General features: G+C 41.3%; 1 protein-coding gene across 5 annotated transcripts in view; it reads left to right on the forward strand.

Moving 5' to 3' along the window:
* Nucleotides 1-7,553, forward strand: part of Zbtb44 (zinc finger and BTB domain containing 44) — a 46,593-nt gene extending 39,040 nt beyond the window's left edge. For 3 of the 5 annotated variants that reach the window (XM_028776170.1, XM_028776171.1, XM_028776172.1), the window contains exons 4-6: nucleotides 925-1,088; nucleotides 3,542-3,842; nucleotides 5,434-7,553. In XM_028776170.1, coding sequence (XP_028632003.1) covers nucleotides 925-1,088; nucleotides 3,542-3,842; nucleotides 5,434-5,716 — 748 coding nt within the window. In that variant the 3' untranslated portion in view covers nucleotides 5,717-7,553. The remainder of the gene's footprint in view (nucleotides 1-924; nucleotides 1,089-3,541; nucleotides 3,843-5,433) is intronic. The other 2 variants (XM_028776173.1, XM_028776174.1) reach the window with 2 other exon arrangements.
* Nucleotides 7,554-23,834: the final 16,281 nt, after the last annotated feature.

Raw genomic sequence — 23,834 nt, forward strand, 5'->3', positions numbered from 1 at the left:
TAAATTTTTAAAATAGTAATTGAGTTGTCTGTTCTTTATTAAATACATCACTAAGTCATGGAAGTTTAGAAATGAAATAAATAGCCTTTTTTCTTCAGAGCTCCATGAGTTTTCAGGGAAGTAAAGAAGTTGAAGATAGATGGGGTAATCTGCAGGGGGTTTGCTGCTGTCTATAGGAAATTACCTATTTAAGCAATAGACCAGTTCAGGCTTGCAGGAAGAGGAGAGGATAAATCAGCTACATTTTATAAAATGAATGGATACAACATAAACAAAGACGATAGGCTCATTAGAAGAGGTACAGTGGCTGAAAACACAGCATATAAGCACACTAGAGGAATTATTTAGTATAAAGTATATTTTTTTGTTGTTGTTGTTTTTCGAGACAGGGTTTCTCTGTGTAGCCCTGGCTGTCCTGGAACTCACTCTGTAGACCAGGCTGGCCTTGAACTCAGAAATCTGCCTGCCTCTGCCTCCGAGTGCTGGGATTAAAGGCCTGCGCCACCACTGCCCAGCATAAAGTATATTTTGAAGCATGGGGGTATGACCAGAAATTAGACTGGTAAGAGAAAGCTCATATATGAGTAATTTTGGACATTTTTTGTGGGGGTTGAGACTTTATCCTAAAGAAGACAGTTGTTGCAAGATTTTAAAGGGGGAAATGATAAGGGTCTAAATTAAAACAGTAGAAGAAAGGAGGGAAGTCAAGGTAATCTAAGGTAAAACAGCTTACGATGTTTTATGTCCACACTGAAAGATGCTGGACGTTCTGGACAATCACATTGCTTTTTAAAACTTTCTAATTGAAATTCTGTTTTTAAAAGTCTTTCTTGTTTCCTTTGTTCATTTAAGAGTTGGGTTACAGAAATGTGTATTCAACTTAAACATCAGAGCCTCCTTGCCTTTTTTGGTTTATTTTTTTAGATTGGAAAATGTTCAGTATCCCTATCAACTCTACATTGCTCCTTCTACCAGCAGTACAGAACGACCAAGTCCAAATGGTCCAGACAGACCTTTTCAATGTCCAACCTGTGGGGTTCGCTTCACCCGTATTCAGAATCTAAAACAGCACATGCTTATCCACTCAGGTAATGTTACCTTCAATGTTGTTGTATAAGGGGGTGTGCCAAAACATTTTACTTTGTAATCCTGATTAAAATAGAAAGTGAAGACTTTGGGGTTGTTGGTTGGTTGTTTTTTGGTTTTGTTTTTTTTTGTTTTTTGTTTTTTGGTTTTTGGTTTTTGGTTTTTCAAGACAGGGCTTCTCTGTGAAGCCCTTGGCTATCCTGGAACTCACTCTGTAGACCAGGCTGGCCTCGAACTCAGAGATCCGCCTGCCTCTGCCTCCCAATTGCTGGGATTAAAGGCGCCTGCCACCACTGCCCGGCTGAAAGTGAAGACTTTGTACCAGGCATAGTGACATATGCCTTTAGTCCCACCACTCAAGAGACTGAGGCATGAAGATCTAGAATTTGAGGCCAGCGCCTAGACTGTATAACAGAAAGACTCCATTCCATCTAAGCAAGGGAAAGGGGGGTTTAGGGAGTGGGAAAAGGAAGTGGAGGCTGGGTGGGCATATGAGGGAGGTCCATTACAGAACAGAAAAGAACTGTGCAGTCCTGAGAAGTCAGATGAGACCAGATTGACTAACTATGGTCTCTTTTTGAAATATTGGGAAACTAGAATATTTTACCACAGGTATCCAGTATTCTGATGAAAACTTAGAAGCAGTTATGTATAGTAGTAAATGTATAAGTTAACAGGTACTGGATATATTAGTTATATGTTTCACAAGTGCAAATAGAGTTAAAAATTATACTTTTTTTTTTGGTTTTTCGAGACAGGGTTTCTCTGTATAGCCCTGGCTGTCCTGGAACTCACTCTGTAGACCAGGCTGGCCTCGAACTCCAGTATTTGCTTTTGATTAGTTAGTTTTGTAGTATTTTTTTGGATAGGAAAAAAAAATATGTTAGGTGGATGTGTAGATGTCAGTGAAGTTTGTGTGTAGTGATGATACACAGGTAAACAGTAAAGCCTGACTGAAGGTAAGAGGCCGTGACTGCTACTGTCCGGCTCTCTGTGTTCTTGCCCTCTCTGTCCTAGTGCCACTTCCCTGTGATCTCGTTAAGTCCATAGGTTGGCTTATGTTCTGCACTTTTAGCCTCCTTCCCCCCAAATTGTGATAGTAACTGTAATGAAACTGTTAATATTCTTTATAACTCCCTTATCAATACCTAATAATATTAAATACTCAAAAGCTAATTATCATTTAATGAGCCTGTCATGATTGTTACATACAGAGATGTTAGAATTTTTCTTTTCTTTTTTTAAATTTCTGTCTAAAATGGTATCTTAGTTTTTCTGTTGCTGTAATAAAATATCCTGAGAAGAGCAACTTAAAGGAGTAAGGGCTTATTTGGCTCACAATTCCAGGTTACAGTAAGTCCATCATGGCAAGGAAGTCTTAGCAGTAGGAACTCGAAAGGACCAAACATATCAGTCCACTCAAGAGCAGAGAGCAATGAGTAATGTGGGCATGAGGGTATTCTTCTTGCCTTCTTGTTGATACCATCCAGAATTCCCTGCCCATGGAAAGATCCCACTGGTAATTAATGTAATCTTCCCACATCAGTTAACTTAATAAAGATAAACCCAGAGGCCCATCTTCCAGGTGATTCTACATTTTGTTGAATTTATAACACTAACCATCACAGATCTCTCTAATGAAATACATGTTGTTATTAGTGATTTGAGGTATATAAATGATGTAGTTAAGTGTGTTTTACAGCTAGAGATTTGGTTCGGTGGTAGGGCCCTTGCCTAGTGTACACAGACCCTTGCCTAGTGTACACAGGCCCTAAAGTGCATCCCAGTTCCACAAACAAATGAAATAATGTTCTAATTTCCTCTCCATTGCTGTGCTAAAACTTAGGGGAGAACTGGTTTATTTTGTTGTGTAGGTCACAGTCCATTATGTAGGGAAATCTGAGCACGGAACGACACAAAAACCATGGAGGAGTGTTGCTTGCTCGCTCACTCACAGGCCCGTACTTTCCTACTTTTGTACTTTTCTTTTTCTCATATAGCCTAGAATCACCTGGAGATTGGTACTGCCCACGGTGGGCTGGGCTTTCCTACACCAATTAGCAATCCAGATAATTCCCAACAGATGCCACCTAATCTGATCTCTGGCAGTTTCTCAGTTGAGACTCCATTCTGATATGGCTCCAGGCTGTTGTCATATTGACAGTTAAAGCTAACTAGGATAATTAATTTTTAAAGTCTGGAAAATACATCATTTAGAAGAACATTCAGAAAAAAATTCAATATATATTACCTCATTGCCTCTTCCCTATCTTACCCTTTTTTAAAGCAGTAGTGACTTCAAATATTCTAGACCACCTCTGAAATAATGTTGAGTCTGTTTTATTGGCATTTTTCTTTTAATATTATTATAAAATTGTTATTCAGAAATGTGTGATTTTATAACCTCTCAGTCTATTTTATTTTTCAGATGGTATTTTGTTGTTTTGTTTTATAGGAATTAAACCATTTCAGTGTGACTGCTGTGGAAAAAAGTTTACCAGGGCTTACTCGCTAAAGATGCATCGCCTAAAGCATGAAGGTAAACGCTGTTTCCGGTGCCAGATATGTAGTGCCACTTTCACTTCCTTCGGGGAGTATAAACACCATATGAGGGTTTCCCGGCACATTATCCGCAAGCCTCGGATTTACGAGTGCAAAACATGTGGCGCCATGTTCACCAACTCTGGAAATTTAATCGTGCACCTGAGGAGTCTGAACCATGAAGCATCAGAGCTAGCAAACTACTTCCAGAGCAGGTGAGGTGCACAGCGAAAACCCCATCAGGAAAAACTGCTTTCTAAACTCTTCCTACTTTTAGGGCAGCCTGCTGTGTTATTATCAGGTTGCCAGCTAATTAGTCACATTCATTTTAAATTGCCACTACGAATACTCTGATCTCCCGATCTTGTGAAATTTTGGTAGGTCTCCTAAGTTACAAAGTCATACTATATTATTGGCATTTAAAATATTTCCTACAAAATAAATAGTAAAAATACCCCCACAGGAGACTATTTGTCCTCTTGAGTTTTTGTTTTTATGAAGTTAAATAAATGTCTATACACTATGTATCATATACATAATATACTAGATTTAACTAGATCTTATTACCAGATATACCATGTCATGTATATCTTAGAAGAGTACAGGTCAGACTATAAATGTTAGCAGAGTTCTTTTTAAAATTTATATATCCAGGCTTGGTGGTGCATGCTTTTAATCCCGGAGGCAGGCAGATCTCTGAGTTCCAGGCCAGGTTGGTCTATAAGACAGCCAGCGCCCCATAGAGAAACCATATCTAGAAAAAAAACAAACAAATAAATAAAAAAATAATAAAGCCTTATGTAAAGGAGTATCCATTTATCAGAAAACACTGACACCTGTTACCATAGCTGTGATTACATCCAGTAAGTCTCCTATTTTCTTAATTTAGTGCTCTGGCTTTTTAGCATTAATAACTCACTATAATAATATATTTGTGATTTATAGGTTATCCAAGTAAATACAATTCTATTTATTTCTAGCTCTGCTGCTGATTGAACATGTTGGGTATCATTTGAAATTTAGCTGAAGATAAAGCACAAGTTTTAACAGGATAGTATCTAAGTCCTCCTGTAGACATAAAACTCTTTTATGTGTGATTTTTTAATACTTCATTAGAATTCCACCTCTGTAGGAATCCTTAGTTTCTCAAAACATAAAATTCTTTTAAACCTTTACAATTTTAAGTTAACCCTTTTTTTAAACATCTTTTCAATTCTAAACTATTCATGTATAGATTTTATTTTTAACTCCAGACCAGGTATTCATTTCATTTTATCAGTTCTGATTCTCAATGTATGGTTATGTCACTAAAACTAGATTATACTTATTAGAAATAGTTGTTGAGGAATTAAATAGTCCAGTTTCACCACTCCTATGTGTCTTTCCCATATAGGGCTCTGTATCTTATACTACTCTTCTATAACCCATGAAGACTTTTTAGGAAATATACACAAGACATTAGAAATTACTATGTAGACACATATGTTACTCAGCTTATTCACATGATGCTTGCTTTATTGAAATGCCACTTAAATTATATACAGACTCCTATATGTAGATCCAGAAAGGCCTTTGAAGTATCCAGAGAATCACTGGAAGTGATCATTAATCATTTTTATTGCCCATAGGGAGATGGGATGCACTTTGGTTCTACTGAATGGCTTCAGTTGATATTTGGGAAAGCTTATTTATTAACTTCATTGAATAATTAGTAAAATGAAAAGTCCCAGTCTTGTTTTATAGTTGATATCTCTTTATTATAGTTTGAAAATTAATTTTGCATTTTATCCTTTGCCTCTCATTTAGTGATTTCTTAGTACCGGACTACTTAAACCAGGAGCAAGAAGACACCCTTGTTCAATATGATCTTGGAGAACATACTTTTGAAAGCAACTCTTCTGTTCAAATGCCTGTGATTTCACAGGTCTCCTCAACCCAGAATTGTGAAAGCACTTTTCCCCTGGGGTCTCTTGGTGGGCTTGCAGAAAAGGAGGAGGAACTGCAAGAGCAGCCAAAGACCAGTGCTCATGCTGAGACTCCCAGAGATGACCCCCCCAAGGCAGAGCTATCTTCTATAACTATTGAGTAATTCTGTGATTGGCCTGGGTTTTGGTTTTTTGGAAAGTGCCTGTGCTTGGTCTCACATGTTTAAATTTAATTTAATTTTTTAAAGAAGGGTTCCCTTTGTAAGCCCTGAAACTGGAGGGTTCTTTGTTTTGCTTTGTTTTTTTCATAGCTGAGAGATTGCTTCTGTATTTATACAATAAGGTAACATTGAAACAGAACATACACTTTGAGACTTAAGGAAAAGCAGCTGACTTAGAACATGGCAGTTCTTCCTCCCATTGTTAAAAGTGGGCAGCAGCAGATACAAAAGAAATCAGGTTGTTCTTGACCTTCCTGAGAAAGAGGGCTAATGAGAAGTTACTAAACCATTTGACAATGCCTAAGTAAATGTTTACTCCTAGATGCAGGGTGTTATAAAGCCTGTAGATTTGGAAGTATTTACGATAATTTTTTTTCAGATGAAGGTAAATAACTTCTGAAATCCAGTATATTCTTTTAAGCCATTTTGAATTTTTATGGTGAAAAAATATTATCAGGCAGGCATTTCCTGTACCTTTATAGTACCACTCCAAAGGCTAATAAGAGGTGTGATTGAGAAGAGTCAGGCTGTGCATGGAATGGCAGGGTGCAGAACGAGGTACGTATACCCAGCTTTTCAAGAACTCTTCAGACCATTTCTCTTCCTGGTCATTGAATGCTGACACCTGGCTAACTAGGACATTGCTCAGAGAAGTGTCCTCATGTCCCACCAACAGCACTTTCACTTGCATATACTATTGTGCTGCCATATAAAAGAAAAACATTGAAGATATTCTATATTTTATATATAGGTTTATGTATTGTTGAGGATGTCAATGCTGTGCTGTTTTGGACAAAATAAAAGAATTCTGTTTTGAGGCTACATTCTTAACCCAATTAAGATTGTTTACAAGATCACATATGACAACAATATAATGTCCTTATTCCAAAATATTTTAAGGTATTGCCAAGTTTGTTAAAAAGCAGCTATTATAGTTGTTACGGGATGTAAGCAATAATGTGAAAGATAAGAAGAGGTTGTAAAATGATCGTCTGTGACTCAGAAATTGGAGGAGGGATTGTTAAGACTAGAATCTAAAAACTTTGCTACTCAGATGATAACATTTATATGATACTCTAGATTCGGATATACTTTTTTTATCTGCTAACATTAATGCTTCTTCCATCTGAAATATTCATGAATCTACAAATAATGAACTTTTGTGTAATTTTTTTATATAGAAAATAGCCCCAATGTTTATCATTATGATAGCCCCTGATGAGGTTAGAAGATAAAAACAACATATTTTTTTTGTTTGACTTTGGATATTATCCTTTGTTTTGTGACAGGATCATAGGTAGCCCAGGTTGGTCCAGAACTCATGATCCTCTTGCCCCAGTTTGCTCATAACCCTTGCTAACATATATTATAGACATACCACCACACCCAGTTCGAACTATAGTCTTAGTCAAACACATGATCTGATTTTTATCCCAATGCCAGGCCTTACTTACTTTTTATATTATAGTAATTTGTTTCTTTAAAATTTATTAATTCTGTAATTTGATTTCTATCTCTGTCCATTTTTTTTTTCTTAATACTGAGAATTGAACCCAGGACTTTACATCTTATGAGCACATGCTCTATCACTAGATACAACCCCGCCCTTATTTCCAGTGTTTTACCTGACTCATGAGCTTATTTGCTCCCAAGCATAAGTGTGTGACTTTCAGAAAATCAGTAATCGGTAACTAGAAAAGTCAGTAATTTTTATTTTATTATCATATTTGATCTTTGAAAACTGTGCCTACTAATTAATAAATCCAAAAACTCATTAGAATCCTATTTTAGTATGGTAAATGTTCTTGATTCTAAAGTGGGTTGTTTTGTTTTTATTTTGTTAAGAGAAAAAAAGAAATAAGAGTAAATTAGAGATGAATTGATTTGAAGAATTTTTTTGAGATTTGGCTGAAAGCGTTTCAGTACACTCTATCCTAAGAGTTCTTCTGAGTCAGGACAGCCCTGGCAGCCTCCCTGTGAAGAACACGCCTCACTATGGATTTTCATTACTAGTGACAAATCTTGTAGCCAACCTTAATGAGAGATTTGAATATACTATAAATACTCAAATGGTAGTTGCCTACTTCCCAAATCTTTTTGATAAAGTTACCTGACCAGTGTTTAATATAAAATAATACAAAGGCCTTTTCTGTTCCAATAATACTACATTTTTGAGGACATTTTGTTTATGGGTCTGTTATAGGAAATACAACTGGAAGAGATAATTTTATATATATAGTAATATTTAAAGTTGATTTAAGAGAGGAATGCCTAGATGTATACTTTTCACCAGAACATAGGGAAAACATTGTGAAGAGAGGAAAGCCGTTATATGATCCCGTCATATAGAAATCACCAGGGTAACTAAATAGAGAAGCATTCTTGTTTAGAATATTTAAAGGTCTTTTGTAAGGCATAGGAGGGTAACTTTGTGATATTTAAAGGGCTTAAATTTTAGAGTGCTAGATAAGTTACTTTTTAAAAAACAGCATTTTATATAAGAAAAGCTTTGTTTTCAGTTTTTTTTTTCCAACTACTCAATAGGCTGTGCTTTAGAGGTAAAGTTCTCACTGTGTTATAGGAGTTGTGGCTCCTCCCGTCAGTCTTTGCATTCCCACACTCTAGCTTCAGAGTATCATGTCAGTGAGTCCCTAACTCAGAAATGGAACTTGACAGTGACCTTTAATTTGTGCATTTAAATTTTCCAAGAAGTGGATGTAGATAAATATTACCCACAAATATGTGAGCCTCTCTTAATTGGCCATTTTAAACAATTCTAATTTATTTTTGTTTTTCAAGACAGGGTTTCTCTGTATAGCCCTGGCTGTCCTGGAACTCACTCTGTAGACCAGGCTGGACTCGAACTCAGAAATCTGCCTGCCTCTGCCTCCCAAGTGCTGGGATTAAAGGCGTGCGCCACCACTGCCCGGCACAATTGTAATTTTTATTTTGAGTTTAATTTCAAGTTTTAACACAGTTCATTATATTACTAGGTTTTATTTTGGGTTTTTGAGGAGTGGTGGCTGGTTTTTTTAAGTTCACATTTCTGTTAAGACAAAGTATACTAAAATGTTTAAGTGGCTTCATTTCAGTCTTCTGTCTGAACATTTTAAGTCCTGATAAATAGGATCCGTGTTAAGATACATTCCCTTTGTTATTAAAAACAAACAAACAAAAATACTTGTGTTTTGTTAAAATGTTTTACTAAATAGAGTGAAGTAGCCAGGGCCTCTGATTCGCTGAGTCATTGGTAACCCAGTTACCTTCTAACTGCTGCGCCAGGCTCTCCTGTTTTAAAACTGATCCTGGTTCCTTTGGAAGCTATAGTAAGTCTTTCACTGCTTTAAAAAAAAAAAAACAACAACAAACAAACAAAAGACTTATTTTATTCTCTTAGTCTAATTAATAGAAGCCACTTATGCAGTGAGTGTGTCGGTTTTCAGATTATGCTTTAGTCTGTTAGCTTTGAATTTCCTATAAGGTGCATGACCATACAATGTCATGCAGACGGCTATTCTCTGTCAAGATCACAGAAGATGATTTCTTATGATGGCAAGTGAACAGTCCTCAGTTTTAACTGAAGAAATTTTGATTTGTAGAAATTGGAAACTTTTATTGTACTGCATCACTCATCTGCCCAAAGGGCCTTCAAACTGTGAAGGAATGATTTTTAAGTTCTTAACTAGGAGTGGGAGAAGAACTAGGAAAGCTCACATATGGAACAAACAGGTAGGGAGGAAGATAGGTTTTCACTGTAAGTGTTGACATCAGATGCCTTTTCATATTTTGATAGTTGCTAAGAGAACATGTAGAAACCAGAAGGCAGTGGAACAAAAGTGAGAGAGTGGAGAGGTGTTATTGTCATAAACAGAGCTATTAGGAATATTTATAACAAAATGCATGTTTTAAATAAGATCATCAAAATTAAGATTTCTTATTTTGCTTATACTAGTATTTATCCCTCTTTCATTTTTGACAGTGTGTGGTGACATGTGATAATTTTTACATGAAAAATCTTCAGCAAAACAAATTTACCAAAATAGCAGTGGTTTAGATAAACAATGAAGTGGACTCGAGCCCGTCCTCAAGCCAGTTAAGAAGTAGGCTATAGATGGTTCACTCTGGATTATACATATGTTGAGATTTTTGCTGCAACCTAGAAACATGAACTGCGTTGAACAGGGAATGGCACCAGCTACTACCAGGAGTTACGCTTTTTTTTTTTTTTAATTAATGTGTACTGAAGTGATGAGTGAGATGCTTTCCCCATATCATAATTCTATTTTTATAATAGAAACAATAGTTCATGGTTTTGGAAGTAGTCACTGTAGAGTCCAGACAGTGCTGTTGGAGCCTTGCTTTTGGCAGTGTCTGAACTGTGATATTGCTTTAACCGCTTCTTCAGCTTTAGCAGTGAGTGAGACCTCTGAGTGAGACCCAGGCCAGCAGACACCAGGCTTCCTGTGTACATAACAGTTGACAAAAAAAATTAGGAGTTCAGACCATGATTGAAAAACATTATAATTAATGTTTTTATTAATTAAAAATGAAAGAAAAATTAAGTTTTTTAAGTGCCTAATTTATAAAATCAATTTTTTATTTCTTTCTAAGTTATCAAGCTTTGCTACGCCTGAAGGCCCTGGGCTCAGTTATGATTTACTAGTAAAATCACCAGTAATCATTGGAGGAGCTATACTATCATGACTTTTACTGAATTCCTTGTTTTCTCAAATGCCAGTCTGACTATACCTAGAGCTTGAAAAATCCTCCTGTGAATGAGTGTCCATTACCAAAGCGCATCGCCCGCTGAGCAGTCAGCCTCTGTCTGCACCAGGAGAGGTTACAGCAGTGTTGGCCTCGAGATGGACAAGCATTTTCTGCCGTTCCATTTTCCGGAGAGCCTTTTCTGTGATTCGTGTGAGTGCTCTTTCTATGGGTTTGTCAGGTTAGGTAGCAGTTCTCCGGTTGACCGCTGGTATGGAAGGTCTTTGATACTGAGAATGCATTACAGTTTTAAAGGTTGCACTGCTTTTCTGCCCCCTAGAGTGAGTGGCATTGGGTATTTAGAAGTGAGGTCATAAACTCGTTATTTTGTTTATACAAAATGATGGCTTCTGATGCTTATATATGACGGTATTGCTTAAAGAAACAACAGTCTCTGATAGAGTAAAATCCGGTTTTGACTCAAGTTCCAATGATGTATTTAGTTTATTGATACTGGTGTCTCCTATTGCATCAGCTAGATATTGCCTGCCTCTTTGTTAAGGCACCCTTGTGGCACCTTACGTTCAACTTGAAGGATGGTATGTGGCCTCTTTGTGCCTCTACTGTCTTTTCAAAAGCCATTTTATAAAAATCTTAGGTATTTTAATATTTAAATATATATATTTGTGAAAGATACTTTTAGAACAAACTTTTTTTTTAACTTTAAAATTCCTGTATTCCCATTTTTAAGAGTAAACTAAAGATTTTCCAGGCTTAGGAGTATCTTTTTTCAGAACCGTGATAAGAAAGTCAGATTGGTGTAATAAACCAGAGAGTTGGGTGATAGGGAAAAAGATGTCTGGTGAGGGGAGACAGATTTAAAAGGGAAAACAATTACTTTGATGTAACAAATTAGCTTTTTAAATAAAGTTGTGGTTTTGCTCCTGTGATTTCGTATTTGCTGCTATGGTAGCTCACTATTTTATAGGGCTAATATATAAATCTGGCCCCATTTAAAACTGAGGTCCTTTCTAATACAAGCAGCCTAGAAAGAGACTGCACCACAGTCTGCCAGCCGGTGGCCAGGTGTTCCATGTAGCTGATGCATGCTTTAATATTTGCCTGTAGCTGGCAGCACGGAGGTCAGGGAAGCTTCCTACCCTGCCAGATAGAGCATTGTGATTCTTGGGGGACTGGTATCTGGGAGACAGGCCAAAGAGGGAACCGCTGAGGAGAGAATGTGGAAGCAGTTCCATGCAGGGGTGTTCCATGTTCTCCACCGCTCTCCTACAACAGTACTACTCCAACCGTGCCAGTCCCACTTCACCAGCCTGGACCAGTTGTCATCTCATTCAAGTATAGCTTTACTTGGTGACAGTGGCCATAGCTAAAGTACTTGGCATGTTTGACTTTCTACAATAACAAGAATGGTCTTAAATTTTTGTTTTGATTTCCTAAAAAAAAATAAAATGTACACAGTGTCATAACTTCACGTTTTATAAACTAGTATCTCTCTATTAGTATTTTACAGAAACCATGGTTCTTGGTGACTACATATATATATATTTTTGTGACTTTTTTGTAAACTAAGTGCCGTTCCAATGTTACAATCATTTTTAGAGTTATTGTAATCAATGTGAATATCATGTTTTTTCAAATCTGTTCTGAGCCTAGTGTTTGCTTTGTGAACATACATGTATTGTATATATTCTGTATAGTTATACTGTACTGAAATATTAGCTTGTTTGATATGAGAAAAAGTATGTATTGAGTACCTTTTTTGCTAGCCTGATTGCTTAATCTTTTTTAAAAAAGGTTTAATTTTTTTTTTAATCTTTAAGCTGGCCTTTATTAATGGTCACAAATAAAGTTACAGTTAGAAGGGATGGACAGGGAAAGTTTAGTCTTGAGTGTCTTTGGATAGAAACATGAGACTAAGATTTGTTTTTGTTTTTTTTTTTTTCTCATTAAAATATCTTACTGATGTTTTATGAAATAAGTCTCCTGCTGTTGTTATTGACTGGTGGCTAGCAGGAGAGACTGGTTCCTGAGTGTGTGCAGACTGGAGACTGTTAGTGGACAGCATCCATCAGTCCACTTACATACAGATTCCACCACACCATGCCTGGACTGGGGGGTGCGGGGGAATGTAAGGAGGGCAGCTAGGGAAGCCATCAAGTCTGAGAGCAGCTAGGAAGCCAGGTTCCTAGGTAAAGCCACTCACTGGATGATGGTTGCCTCGGATATTTTTTTTTTCTAAAATTGTTTCATATTTAATATTGATTAGGTAGGAGACACGTTGCTACTATTTCAGTGGTGACTGACAAATGGGAAACAGGAAAGCAGCTCATTGCAGAAGTGCTGCACAGGGGCCTCAAAGAAAATGACAGTAGTAACCTCAGTCAACCAGGATCATGTTAGTTAGGCTCAGAGATGAAGACAGAGGTTTTAAGTGCTTTGGTAGTGGGCATTTTTAACAAGTTTACCAAGCACTTAAAGTCAGCAATCTGATCTCTCTTGATCCTGAACCATAGATAGCAGGCCAGATATAAAATTCGAAATGATTTTGGCTTGCAGTTTTTGCATAGAAATTATGAATGGAAAGATTCTGAGGCTGATACTAAAAGCTGTAACTAAAGATGTGTCTTCTAAATTGGTGGAATTAAAATTAATAATTTGGGCCTTCTCTTTGAACTAGAAAGTTTGTTCTAAGAAATGAACAGAGAAAGTTATCAAACTATATAAAAATACAAAACCTTAAAGGAGGGGAGGTATGTATAAATATCATCATCTACCTGACCCTTTTTGATATCAGTTAACTTCACAGATATAAAGCAAAGATAGGGATGTCTAATCTAGAAAGCAGTCCCTCTGTCAGAATGCTCTGTGAGTGGAATTAGAGCCCTCCTGGACACGAAGAGCTGTCGTTGCTATAACACCTGTGGTTTCCTCCAGTTCTCATTGGTGTATTTGAGTTTTCTACCAAAAAGTATCTAAGTATTTGTACTTTGTAAATAAGGAACAGATCGTTGGAAAGGCCATGAGCAGAGAGTTGGCAGTGCTCAGATACAAGACCCTCATTTCCAGGCCCTGCCTAGTTTTTTCTCACGACTATATTTTTAGCTGCTTTTTTTAACCCATAAAAATTTATTAGCAGTGTACAGCAGGCTCCAAGACCGCACTTTGTTCCAGCAAAAGACAATGTGGCAGAGAATCTTGATGTTTAACTAGGAAAGAAAAGTGATCAACCGTCCTCTCAGAAGGAATCGCTTACATTTTTGCCAGATCTTTTAATTCCACCTGTGGTCAGATAGCCCTTCTCTGCCATCTTTGTCTTTAGCCCCTGGAGTTTCTCTTTCTGCCTCTGTTTGAAAGTCTTATCTCCTTTTCCAGTTTCTTGGGCAATTTCAGGGACTTTTTTATGCTACCTTTATATCATGACCTGGTTTGGTCTTTTCCTTAGTCCCCTAGTTGGGCCTTGTTCTCAGTATCCAGAGTTCATATTTTAACAGCATTTAAATGTCATTTAAACTATTCTGCAAGCTAGTTGTTTGCTCAGTTATAGAGTAGCATGCCTGTGGTACAGGACCACTAGCTAGGTAAAGAGCTATTACTGCTAGTCCCCGAATGCATACACATGAAGCAGCTTTGTAAAGCAGAGACCTAAGGAAGGGAAGTGCCCTAGAGCATTTCTCCCATATAATTTATATACATGTATGTATATATGTACATATATAATTTATATACATTTGTGTGTGTGTATATATGTGTGTGTGTGTATATGTATGTATGTCACTTGTATTACCTTTTGAGAAATCTTCAGATCATTTGGGCATTTTAGAGTCAAGTCCACTTAGCCACTCTTGCCACTGCTGCTGCCGCTGCTGCTACTGTTTGTCAAATGTTTTGAGTACCTTATGGTAGCAGTTACCTTGGTAAGATGAATAGCTGGTAGAGTTGCCCTCAGGAGTCTAACGAGAGTCATGCTCCTCCCTATGTCCACTTTCTATGTTATTTTGGAGTTCACAGCTTTGCCCCAGTGCTTGAGGGGGGAAAGGTCTGGTACCTGGTAAGAAATCAGTGTCTTTGAGTTGACTAAATGAGATGGGAACTTGGGCCACAATCACAGAAGTCAACAAAAAGTCAACTAACATGGCACACGCCACAAATTTCAGTGACTTGAAAGCTGCAACAGGAGAGTCACTTAAGCCCAGGAGTTCCAAGAGCAGTCTGGGCAACATAACCAGACTCTGTCTTTGAGAGGAGCAAGGGGAGGACATTGTGATCCTCAGTATGCCTCCTACTTCTCAGCCATTTGAACTCTCAGCAAGGAAGACACCAGTTCAAATCTCTTTGAGCAGTCAGACTCCTCCCAGTTCCTGAATGTTCTTTGATGGCTCTGGTACTAGGAATGATGTCAAGAGATGCTTGCCTTACACTTGCATGTGCCATGTTCAGCTTCCCTAGTACTGTAGATGAACAGAGAGGCTAGAAAAGGGGCCTAAATGTGTCAGATTTATTTAACCTTAAAGAAGTGTTTTAGGGATCAAAGGTTTCCAGATATGTTAAATAGATGAAATCCAAGCGGTACCCACCCTGACCCTAGGAACACTTCCAGGCCAGCCATAGAAAAAGGAAGAGCCCATTGAATGGCTTAGCAAGTAAAGGCATTTCCCTGGGACTCACATTGTGAAAGGAGAGAGCTGACTCCTGCAAGTTGTCTGGCTACCTGTGTGCCATGACATACCTACTGCACACACACACACACACACACACACACACACACACACCCCAACTGAGTCAAGATGTATTTTTAAAAGAATGCTTGATGGAAGCACATACAGAGACCCACAGCCAGACATCAGGTGGAGAGGGAACCTAAATTAGAGAATCCCATCAGGTTCTTTGGAGCTCTGGGAACCCCACTGAAGAAGGGGGAAAAAGACTGTAGGAGCCAGAGAGTTCAAGGACACCAGGAGAACTAAGCCCACAGAATCAACTAAGCAGGCTCATGGGGGCTCACAGACTGAAGCGGCAAATTACTGAGCCCGCATGGGTCTGTGCTTGGTCCTCTGTATATTATACTTGTCAGTGTGGTGTTCCTAATGGGACTCCTAACAACGGGTGTCTCTTGATTCCTTTGCCAACTTCTTAGAGCCCTTTTCCTCCTACTCAGTTGCCTCATCCAGCCTTGATAGATGGAGGGTTTGTCTTAATTGTACCTTGTTAATGCTGTGTTCAGCTGATGCCCCTTAGAGACATGCTCTAAGATGTATTAAAACAACCAAAAAAAAATTTTAAATGCTTAATTCTTCATAGCTGTGACCAAGCATCCACTTTCTGGCCTTCCATAGACTAACTCCAACCAAGACATCAGCTAAGGAAACTTGTATCTTTGTTTGTTTGTTTGTTTGTTTGTTTGTTTGAAGGCAGGGCCTCACTAAGTAGACTAGGCTGGCCTCAAACACATAGAGATCTACCTTCCTTTGCATGCCAAGTGCTGAAATTAAAGATCTATATCACTACACCCAGCAGAAGCCTGCATCTTCAACTCTTAAATGCCTTGTCACAGCAGTGAAGCTCCTTCACATGAACAGTGTTGGAGGTTCAGTTCAAGAGCTCAGGAATCACTGGGTCTTAAAAGGAGTCTCCCAGGTTCTCCGCTGTATTGGAAAAAAGAAAAAGAAAAAAGGCAGCATGTGCCACCTACCTTCCCTGGGATGCTCACACAGGAGGGCTGAATCTAGAGCATAGGAAAGCTGATAGAGCCAGTCATGGACCACCTTCATAATGACATAATGTGGCCCTTTATGGAGACGGTGGTCAACATTGTGGTTGCCATAATTGCTTGGGCGGAGGCTACCCAAAGCTGCTTTCTGAACTACATTGTGCCTCACTGACCACACTTAAATACAGTGCGTGAGCACCCCCTAGTGTTCCCACCTGGAATGAACTGCAAGGTAGAAACTTTAAAGTGAACTTTCTGTATTTGTTTTTACAAAACATTTAAAATCCAATTTTAAAATTTCTGTTTAAGCACCTAATGAACTTGTCCAAACTGTCCAAATGTCACTTGGCTTTTGTTTTCAAAATCCCTTAATAATAAAATGGAGTTGTTTGGTTCCATTACCCCAGTTCCATGAAAATTCTTGTTTCTCGAGTATAGAATAAAACCCATCCACATGGTTGGCATGTAGATCTTTGGAATTGAGAAATCTAACACAAGGGGACTGCCCTAGGTGCAGTGGCACTCTACTCCTGCCCCCAGCAGAGTTTCTTTTTCCCAGCCTGGTTCAAGGCACAGGTACCTGCATCATAGACTCTGGTCCCTTTGCAGAAGCATCTCCTGAGGCCTGTTTTCCACAGAAGTTAAGGGCAGCTGGTGAGGAGCAGGGGCTAGTCCTGAACTTCAGGATGGAATGTGGTGTTCTGCTGCCCATAGCCAAGGAACCATTTCTCCATCCACACTGCCCCAGGCAGAGTAGTAAGAGGAAGCAGATGGTTTGGCCCCTGTGAAATGGAAAAGCCCAGGAGCTACTGGAGGTAGCCAAAGGAATGGGAATGGGAAAGATTTGGAAACAGAGCCAATGCAGCCCAGCTAGTGAACGTTTCTTTTAGCCTTTTCCTCATATGCCTTCGCCAGTGGATTTATTACCTGGCAAAAGAATTCTGGCAATTAAGAGTCTCAGGTGGACATGGCCTATCCTCTAGAGAGGGCCAGAACTCGACTGTTGCCCAGGCAGCTGTAGAACATATATACTCCCCTTCCTGAGAAACCTTGAGCAGGGCGTTTACAGGGCATTTCTGGGCCTGATGTTCCTGTGCAACAGGAATGGTTGATCCACTTCCTAGACATGGGGAATGAAGCAGGAGATATGCACAAGGTGTTTGCCGCATGCTCTGGTTGTGCCTGTCACTCACACTGTTAAGCAGATGAGCTCAGGTCCTGTTCATCTCTAATATCCAGCAGAGGACCCAGAGGGACACACTAATCCCACTGGACAGGGGAAGAGGGACAGACAGAATGAAAATACAGTGAGTCCTCCAAGAAGCCTGTTTGCTCTCACAGCTTGAAATCATTTGAAGTCCTCCTGGGAGGCTGACTAGGATACCTCCAGTTTAAGGTTCCTTCCTGCTGAAGTGGAGGTGAGTATTCTTCCATGTCTAAAGGTTACATCAGAAAATATGTGACACTGAGAAGCTGAAAGGTTGTATAAAAGTCCCTGCACAAAGCCAGTGAGATGGCTCCGTCCATGAGGTCCAGTTGCCACCCACTGAGTTTGACGACTTAATGTCTTCTAACTTCGAGTCAGCCTGGCAAACTGCATCAAATCCCCTCAGTCCCAATCACAGTGGGCACCATGCTGAGTTAATGAACAAAAAGTCTTCCCTCATGCCATGGCTTGTATGAATAACTCAGTGTTTCATTATTGTTTTGCCGCAGTTAAATCTTTCAAACAGATTTCCTTTTTTCCTAAGTCTATGTCCCTTTGCTGTCCTGTAGGCTGTCTAGGCTATGACCCTCCATGAGGGAGAGCTAAGGTGGATTCTCGTTTATGAACTGGCCTCTGAATTTCCTTCTGTTTGAGGGGACCTCCACCCTTCCCTGGAGGAACTACTCTCATCGCCTCTACCCTGCACACTGTTCTTGGAGTTCCAGCTAGGCGGAACCTGAAGGATTCCCCTGGTGAGTTAAGCAGGACCACATGGAGTGGCAGAAAGTTGGCGCAGCTGGCGCTGTCATGGATCCTGGGTGTGGTAGAGGAAAAAGCTATGATAACCTCAAAGGCGAAGACACTGTGTGGGGGAAGCCTATGAGCTAAGAGGAAGGGAAAGTCGAGCCCACGCCCCAGGAAAGCTGGACCCTCCTGCTGGAAGATGCTGAGACAACGGAACAGACCAACAATGGAGCCTGTCCACCTACGCCTGGAAACATGGGCTTTTTAGGAAATGAAGGGAGGTGAGTGGAAAGGGCATAGCATACAGCTGCAGGCACAGGATAATGGAACTAGAATGGAGGGGTGGGGAACAGGATGTGAGGCTCGTTGAAACCCTGAGTTGAGAGTCTCCATTAGTCTCCCTGCAGGCCTACAAATCGAGCAGCCATTAGTGTGACATATACATCTGGTTGGAGCAGGACATTCTGTGTGCAGTGGGGCTGCTTGCTTCCTGTGTCTCTCTTTCCATTGTCTCTGTCATGAGTTTGAAAGAATCAGAGCAGAGCTTGGTCACAGCTGTCACTAGGACTTGCTGGCAGTGGGTTTGCAAGCACCTATGTCACCTCTGCACCTGCCAGAGTCATACCTGTCCCGCTATGGAAGAGCAGCTTGAACCATCCTTTATGCATTAAGATCTAAAACCAGGAGAGAAATAGCTGCTCTTACTATGGTGTTTGGTCTCATCATTCCCAGTGGCATTCAGTAGCTTCCCAGAATCCCTTGCTGATTGTCATCCCACTTCAAATAGCCTGGCCTGAGATACCTGTTCATTCTATCCCACATCCACTGACCTTAATCTGAAAATTGGGGTGGCTCTAAAACTGCTGACTTGGTAGGTAGACCCCTCTTCTACTCAGGCGAGCAAAGCCAAAGGCAGGCATGTGCATGGCTAACCTAGAACAAGGTCCAGCCTCAAAATGAACCTCCTGGCTTAGAAAGCTCAGGGGTACTCATGTCTGGAAAAATAGTTCCCACATGCTGGTTCACAGCTTTCAGCTACCCTGAAGCAGTTTCTCCAACATACAGGAAAAAAAGAGGACTCCCAAGTTAAATCATTTACAGACTTTTGTACTAGGCGTATGAACACCATTCACTCCGAGTGTTAGTCTCCTTTCTTTGTGGAACAGTGGTAGTTATGTACACACACCAAGAACATGCTGGAGCATGTGTGGGGCTTCTGAGTGCAGGCCGTGGGGCTGTGTCACCTGTGTTTAGATCCTATGTCCACTTTCCTCTAAGTGTGGCCTTTGGGAAGGTCATCTAAAGTCCTGGTGCCCTGGAAAATATGGACATGAGACTATTGTGAGGATTTAGCAAAATTCCATACATAGACCAGCATGTAGGGCACACTTGTAATCCCAGCACTTGTGAGGCTGAGGCAGGAGGATTAGAGATCTAGGCTAGGTACATAAAAAGGCCCCAACTCAAAAAAAAAAAAGAAAGGAAAAAATAGGAAGTGGCATTTTTTGTTGTTGTTAAATTCTGAGTTCTTCCATAATTTTACAGCTTCAAGAAACTCTACTGCCTGAAGTCCACTGGCTGGAAGAATCAGTTTCCCTTACACAGGTTCCAGATGGGCAACACACAAACTCCAAGCCTGGAAATGTGAAAGTTGTATCATTGATTCACATGGCACAGACTTAGAATCCATAGGTATCCTGCAAGTTGCTTCAGAGGAGGTGTCCTGTTCACCTGTGCAGGTCTTCTGGCTTACTCTAATCCTAACATACCACCTACCCCCACAATTTGTGTGTGTGTGTGTGTGTGTGTGTGTGTGTACAGACATGCCCATATGTGGTAAGCACCAAGCTAAGCTGTGACAGGCACCTGTTATGTCTCATGGGATACTGCTTTATCCATGCTTCTCACCTAGAGACATCTGACTGAAGTCACATCTGTGTTACCAGTCTGGTAATAAACTGTCCGGATTCTAATTCTGAGAGTCAGCATGAGATGTCCTGCCTGTAGACAGAGGGCTGGAAGACTGGCTAGAGAAAGACAGTGCTGGGGCCCCTTGGATGCTAACCCTGAGACAGGCACCGATTTTACTGCACTGAAGGATAATTAGAAACTAGAGGCCCCACCTTGTGAGGGGCTCTCACTTCTATGACAGCACAATATCGCCACCATGTGGACAAAGACCTGAACGACCATTTACCTGCCAGTTCTGCGCAGTGGCTCTGAGTCTGGAGTCCTAAACCTAGATCTGGGATTTGAAACCTTCCCTCTTCTGTTGAGTTTTTGTTCTCTAACCTATTTCCCAGTGTCTCCTGCAGAACCTTGGTGGAAGCAGGAGCAAACAGGATCTGAGTTCCTTCATTAAGCTTCTAAGGTTTTGATCAGTGACAAAAATAATTGAGATTCAAGGCAGTTTGGGAGGGACCGGAAAATTAATTGCTTTCAGATTCCCAACATAAGATGGTCAGCCAGGGAACAGACTCCATTGTGTGTGCTAAGCTGAAGAGGCCAGTCATAATACTGGAGTGTCTCCCAGAAGCCCAGCTGCACAGTTTTCTGTGAACAGTTTTCAGCTACCAGCTTTGCATTACCACTGCCTCTGCCGCCTCCTCTCGTATGGATCCAGCCACAGCCAACTAACCCTACAGCGCCGGATCTTAAGACGACTTTCATCTGTGTAATATGACAGAAGCTAGGTGGTTAGATATTAGACCCCACATCCCACCTGTCATAACCACTTCTTCCAGCCTGCCGGCCCCTCAGTCATCCTTTACCCACACTAGGCTGCTGAGCAAATGGCACAGGATGCAAGGCTAGCTACAGAGTTCATGGAGCAATATAAAATATATAGACCCTTATTCAAAGGCAAGAGTGGAACATAGAACCAAGGGTGGGGCACTTCTAGGCTTGGAGCCCAGTGCCTTTGCAGGCACAGGGGAGACAGCCCTGGATGGCTGCCTTGTGTAGAGTAAAAGGCTCTCTCGCTTTCAACACCTTCACTCCAGGCTACAGTGGCAGTAAGTGGTCTCAGAATGCATCATTCATCCCACGCCCTGCACGCTGGACTTGGCTACAGCTACTGCGGCCTACACTAAACTGACTCTTCTGTCGCACACTCGGTGCTGAGTTTGTGAAGTGAAAACAAATGTGTGCAAAACAGTTTGGATCATGAGCCATGCCCTCCATCCCCCCTCCCGGTAAAGCTAAGATGGGCCAGTACCCAATACCATTGCAGACTTGTGTAGCCAACTGCTCCCCAGTGCCGTGGAATCTCTTATCTCCCCAGCTCTTTGGTGGTACCAGTGACTCGCCCCTATCAGTGATGAGTCTGCCTTTCTGCTGGCTCTGGGTTCCTAGCCTGTTTTAATCTATCAGCAGAAAGGCTAGACCTAGGTTCTTAATCTTTATATGGTTATATTTTGTTTGTTGTTTTTATATACTTCTCTGTGTCTCTGCTATAGCATAGGTAAATAGTACAAAGGACAACCCGAGGGAGTTCTTCCCCTTTTTAATGTGTCCTCTTTCCTTCCACTGTGTGTATCCTAGGGACAGGATTCTGGTTGTGAGGTTTGGCAGCACACACTTTTACCCACTGAACCATCTTGCCAGCCCTCCATAATCATTTTTGGGACATCAACATTTGGTTGATTTCCTAGGGTTTTTAGGATTCACCCAGCACCATGGGAAACAAAAGCACCAGACCTTGCTCAGGGTACCACACGGGACCCTCAATTTAGTCCATAGCAAGCTCGGAGTAACATGAACCCCTGCTAACAGCTCCGACGCATGTTGGTAACCCTCCGGAGGCCTCCAGAGTGGGCTGCTGCTGCCAGCACCTCCAAAATGAGGTCTCAGGAACTCTATATAAAGAGTGTGAAATTGAGCCTGTGAATTCAGCAAAATCTCAAAGCTCCTGCCCAAGGACCACTCTTTGAGAGCCACTGGAGAGGAGGAGAGTATCCCTGAAGGGTAGCTAATTTCCAGGTGTAATATAGTGAAGTGACTCCATTAACCTAGGACAGTAGGGCTAGAGGAAGCAAGGTCAGGCAAGCCCTACTTACATGTTTGCTGCTGGGGAGTGAGTTCTTATTGTATACGGAAGCTGTGGTGGACACTGAGGTGCTATGTGGGTGGCCCAAGCTGCATCAGCCTCCCTGATATCATGTGTGTGAGCTGGCAATACACACACACACAAACACACACACAGGATCAGCCCACACATGTGCCCTGCAACCCCTCACTTAACATAATCCCTGGCTCAAACTCTCAGAGCTCCTGGGGACTGGACCACCAGCCAACGAGTACACATGGAGGGACCCATGGCTCCGGCCACATATGTGGCAGAGGATGGCCTTGTTGGACATCAGTGCAAGGAGAGGCCCTTGGGTCTGAGGGTGTTCGATGTCCCAGTGTAGAGGAATGCCAGGACGGGAAGACGGGAGGGGGGGCACCCCCACCGCGGTCGGGGGAGGGGGGATGGGATAGAGGTTTCAGAAGGGGAGACCTAGAAAGGGGAAAACACTTGAAGTAATAAAGAAAATTAAAAAAAAAAACATGCTGGGTGGTGATGGCACACGCCTTTAATCCCAGCACTTGGGAGGCAGAGGCAGGCAGATTTCTGAGTTCGAGAGTTCGAGGCCAGCCTGGTCTACAGAGTGAGTTCCAGGACAGCCAGGTCTATACAGAGAAACCCTGTCTTGAAAAAACCATAATCTCTGGCTTAATCCTTCTGTCCCATATCACTAGGAAGGAGCAGCCATGTCAGGAGGACAGGAATGCGGCTTACAAGGTGAGTCATCTTAGAGAATACTCTAGCTAGAATCAGAGACAGCACAAATACCACACAAGCAGTCAGAATGACGGTCTTAACTTTGTGTTAACAAAGTCCAATGGTAAGTAACAGCATCGTCCAGGAGCATCACTGGGAGGCATGAGCTGGGAAAAAATGCTGGGAAGCAGAGTTGGCTTCCTTCATAACACTGACACGGTCACCTCCAAGTCTACCAGAGGCCAGTCCTCCTTCAGCCTCAGCCCATACAGGGCCCCAGGAGCCTTCTAAGGGCTTTTCGAAAGATCTCTAACCTCTCCCCAGATCTACAGCCCTGAGCCACTCCAAGTAGGGAGAGAATATTTTATAAAATAGAGGGACGGCACAGGAGGTATAGGCACCCATTGCTAATGCAGCATCTTTCCTCCAAACTGGAACTCATCCACCCCCATGCTGGACCCTGTGTCCATGAGCACCCTGTGTAAGCATACATATGTGTCTGAACAGCATGTGTAACCACCTCTGCACCGAAAGCAAACCCACAGCACTTTGCACCTTCCTCTTCCTCTGATGTGTCACCATGACTGCCGCCGCCTGTCCTCTCACCCCCAATAGAGCAAGGCCAGGGTCAGGCCTGAACAGTCACAGTGCCCACTCTCTACATGATTCCTCTCCCCCTAACTCCCTCCTGACCCACCTTCTGTCGCAGTCAGGGCACTGGCTTATAAGTGAGCACTTGTTATAACCAAGGACAGACAGCCCTTGGCCTAGAGAAGACAAGGTGCTGTGGTCTGTGCTCAGGGAAATTTAGTTCCAGTTTAGTGCAAAGGGAACTATTCATAGAAGGGATTGGGAGTAGGGGGAGGGGGGAGGAGGGGAGAGTATAGTAGTATAGCAAGAAAAACAAATTACC

The sequence above is a fragment of the Grammomys surdaster genome, unplaced genomic scaffold (genome assembly GCF_004785775.1).
Source record: "Grammomys surdaster isolate TR1022 unplaced genomic scaffold, NIH_TR_1.0 266, whole genome shotgun sequence".
In the NCBI taxonomy this organism is placed as follows: Eukaryota; Metazoa; Chordata; class Mammalia; order Rodentia; family Muridae; genus Grammomys; species Grammomys surdaster.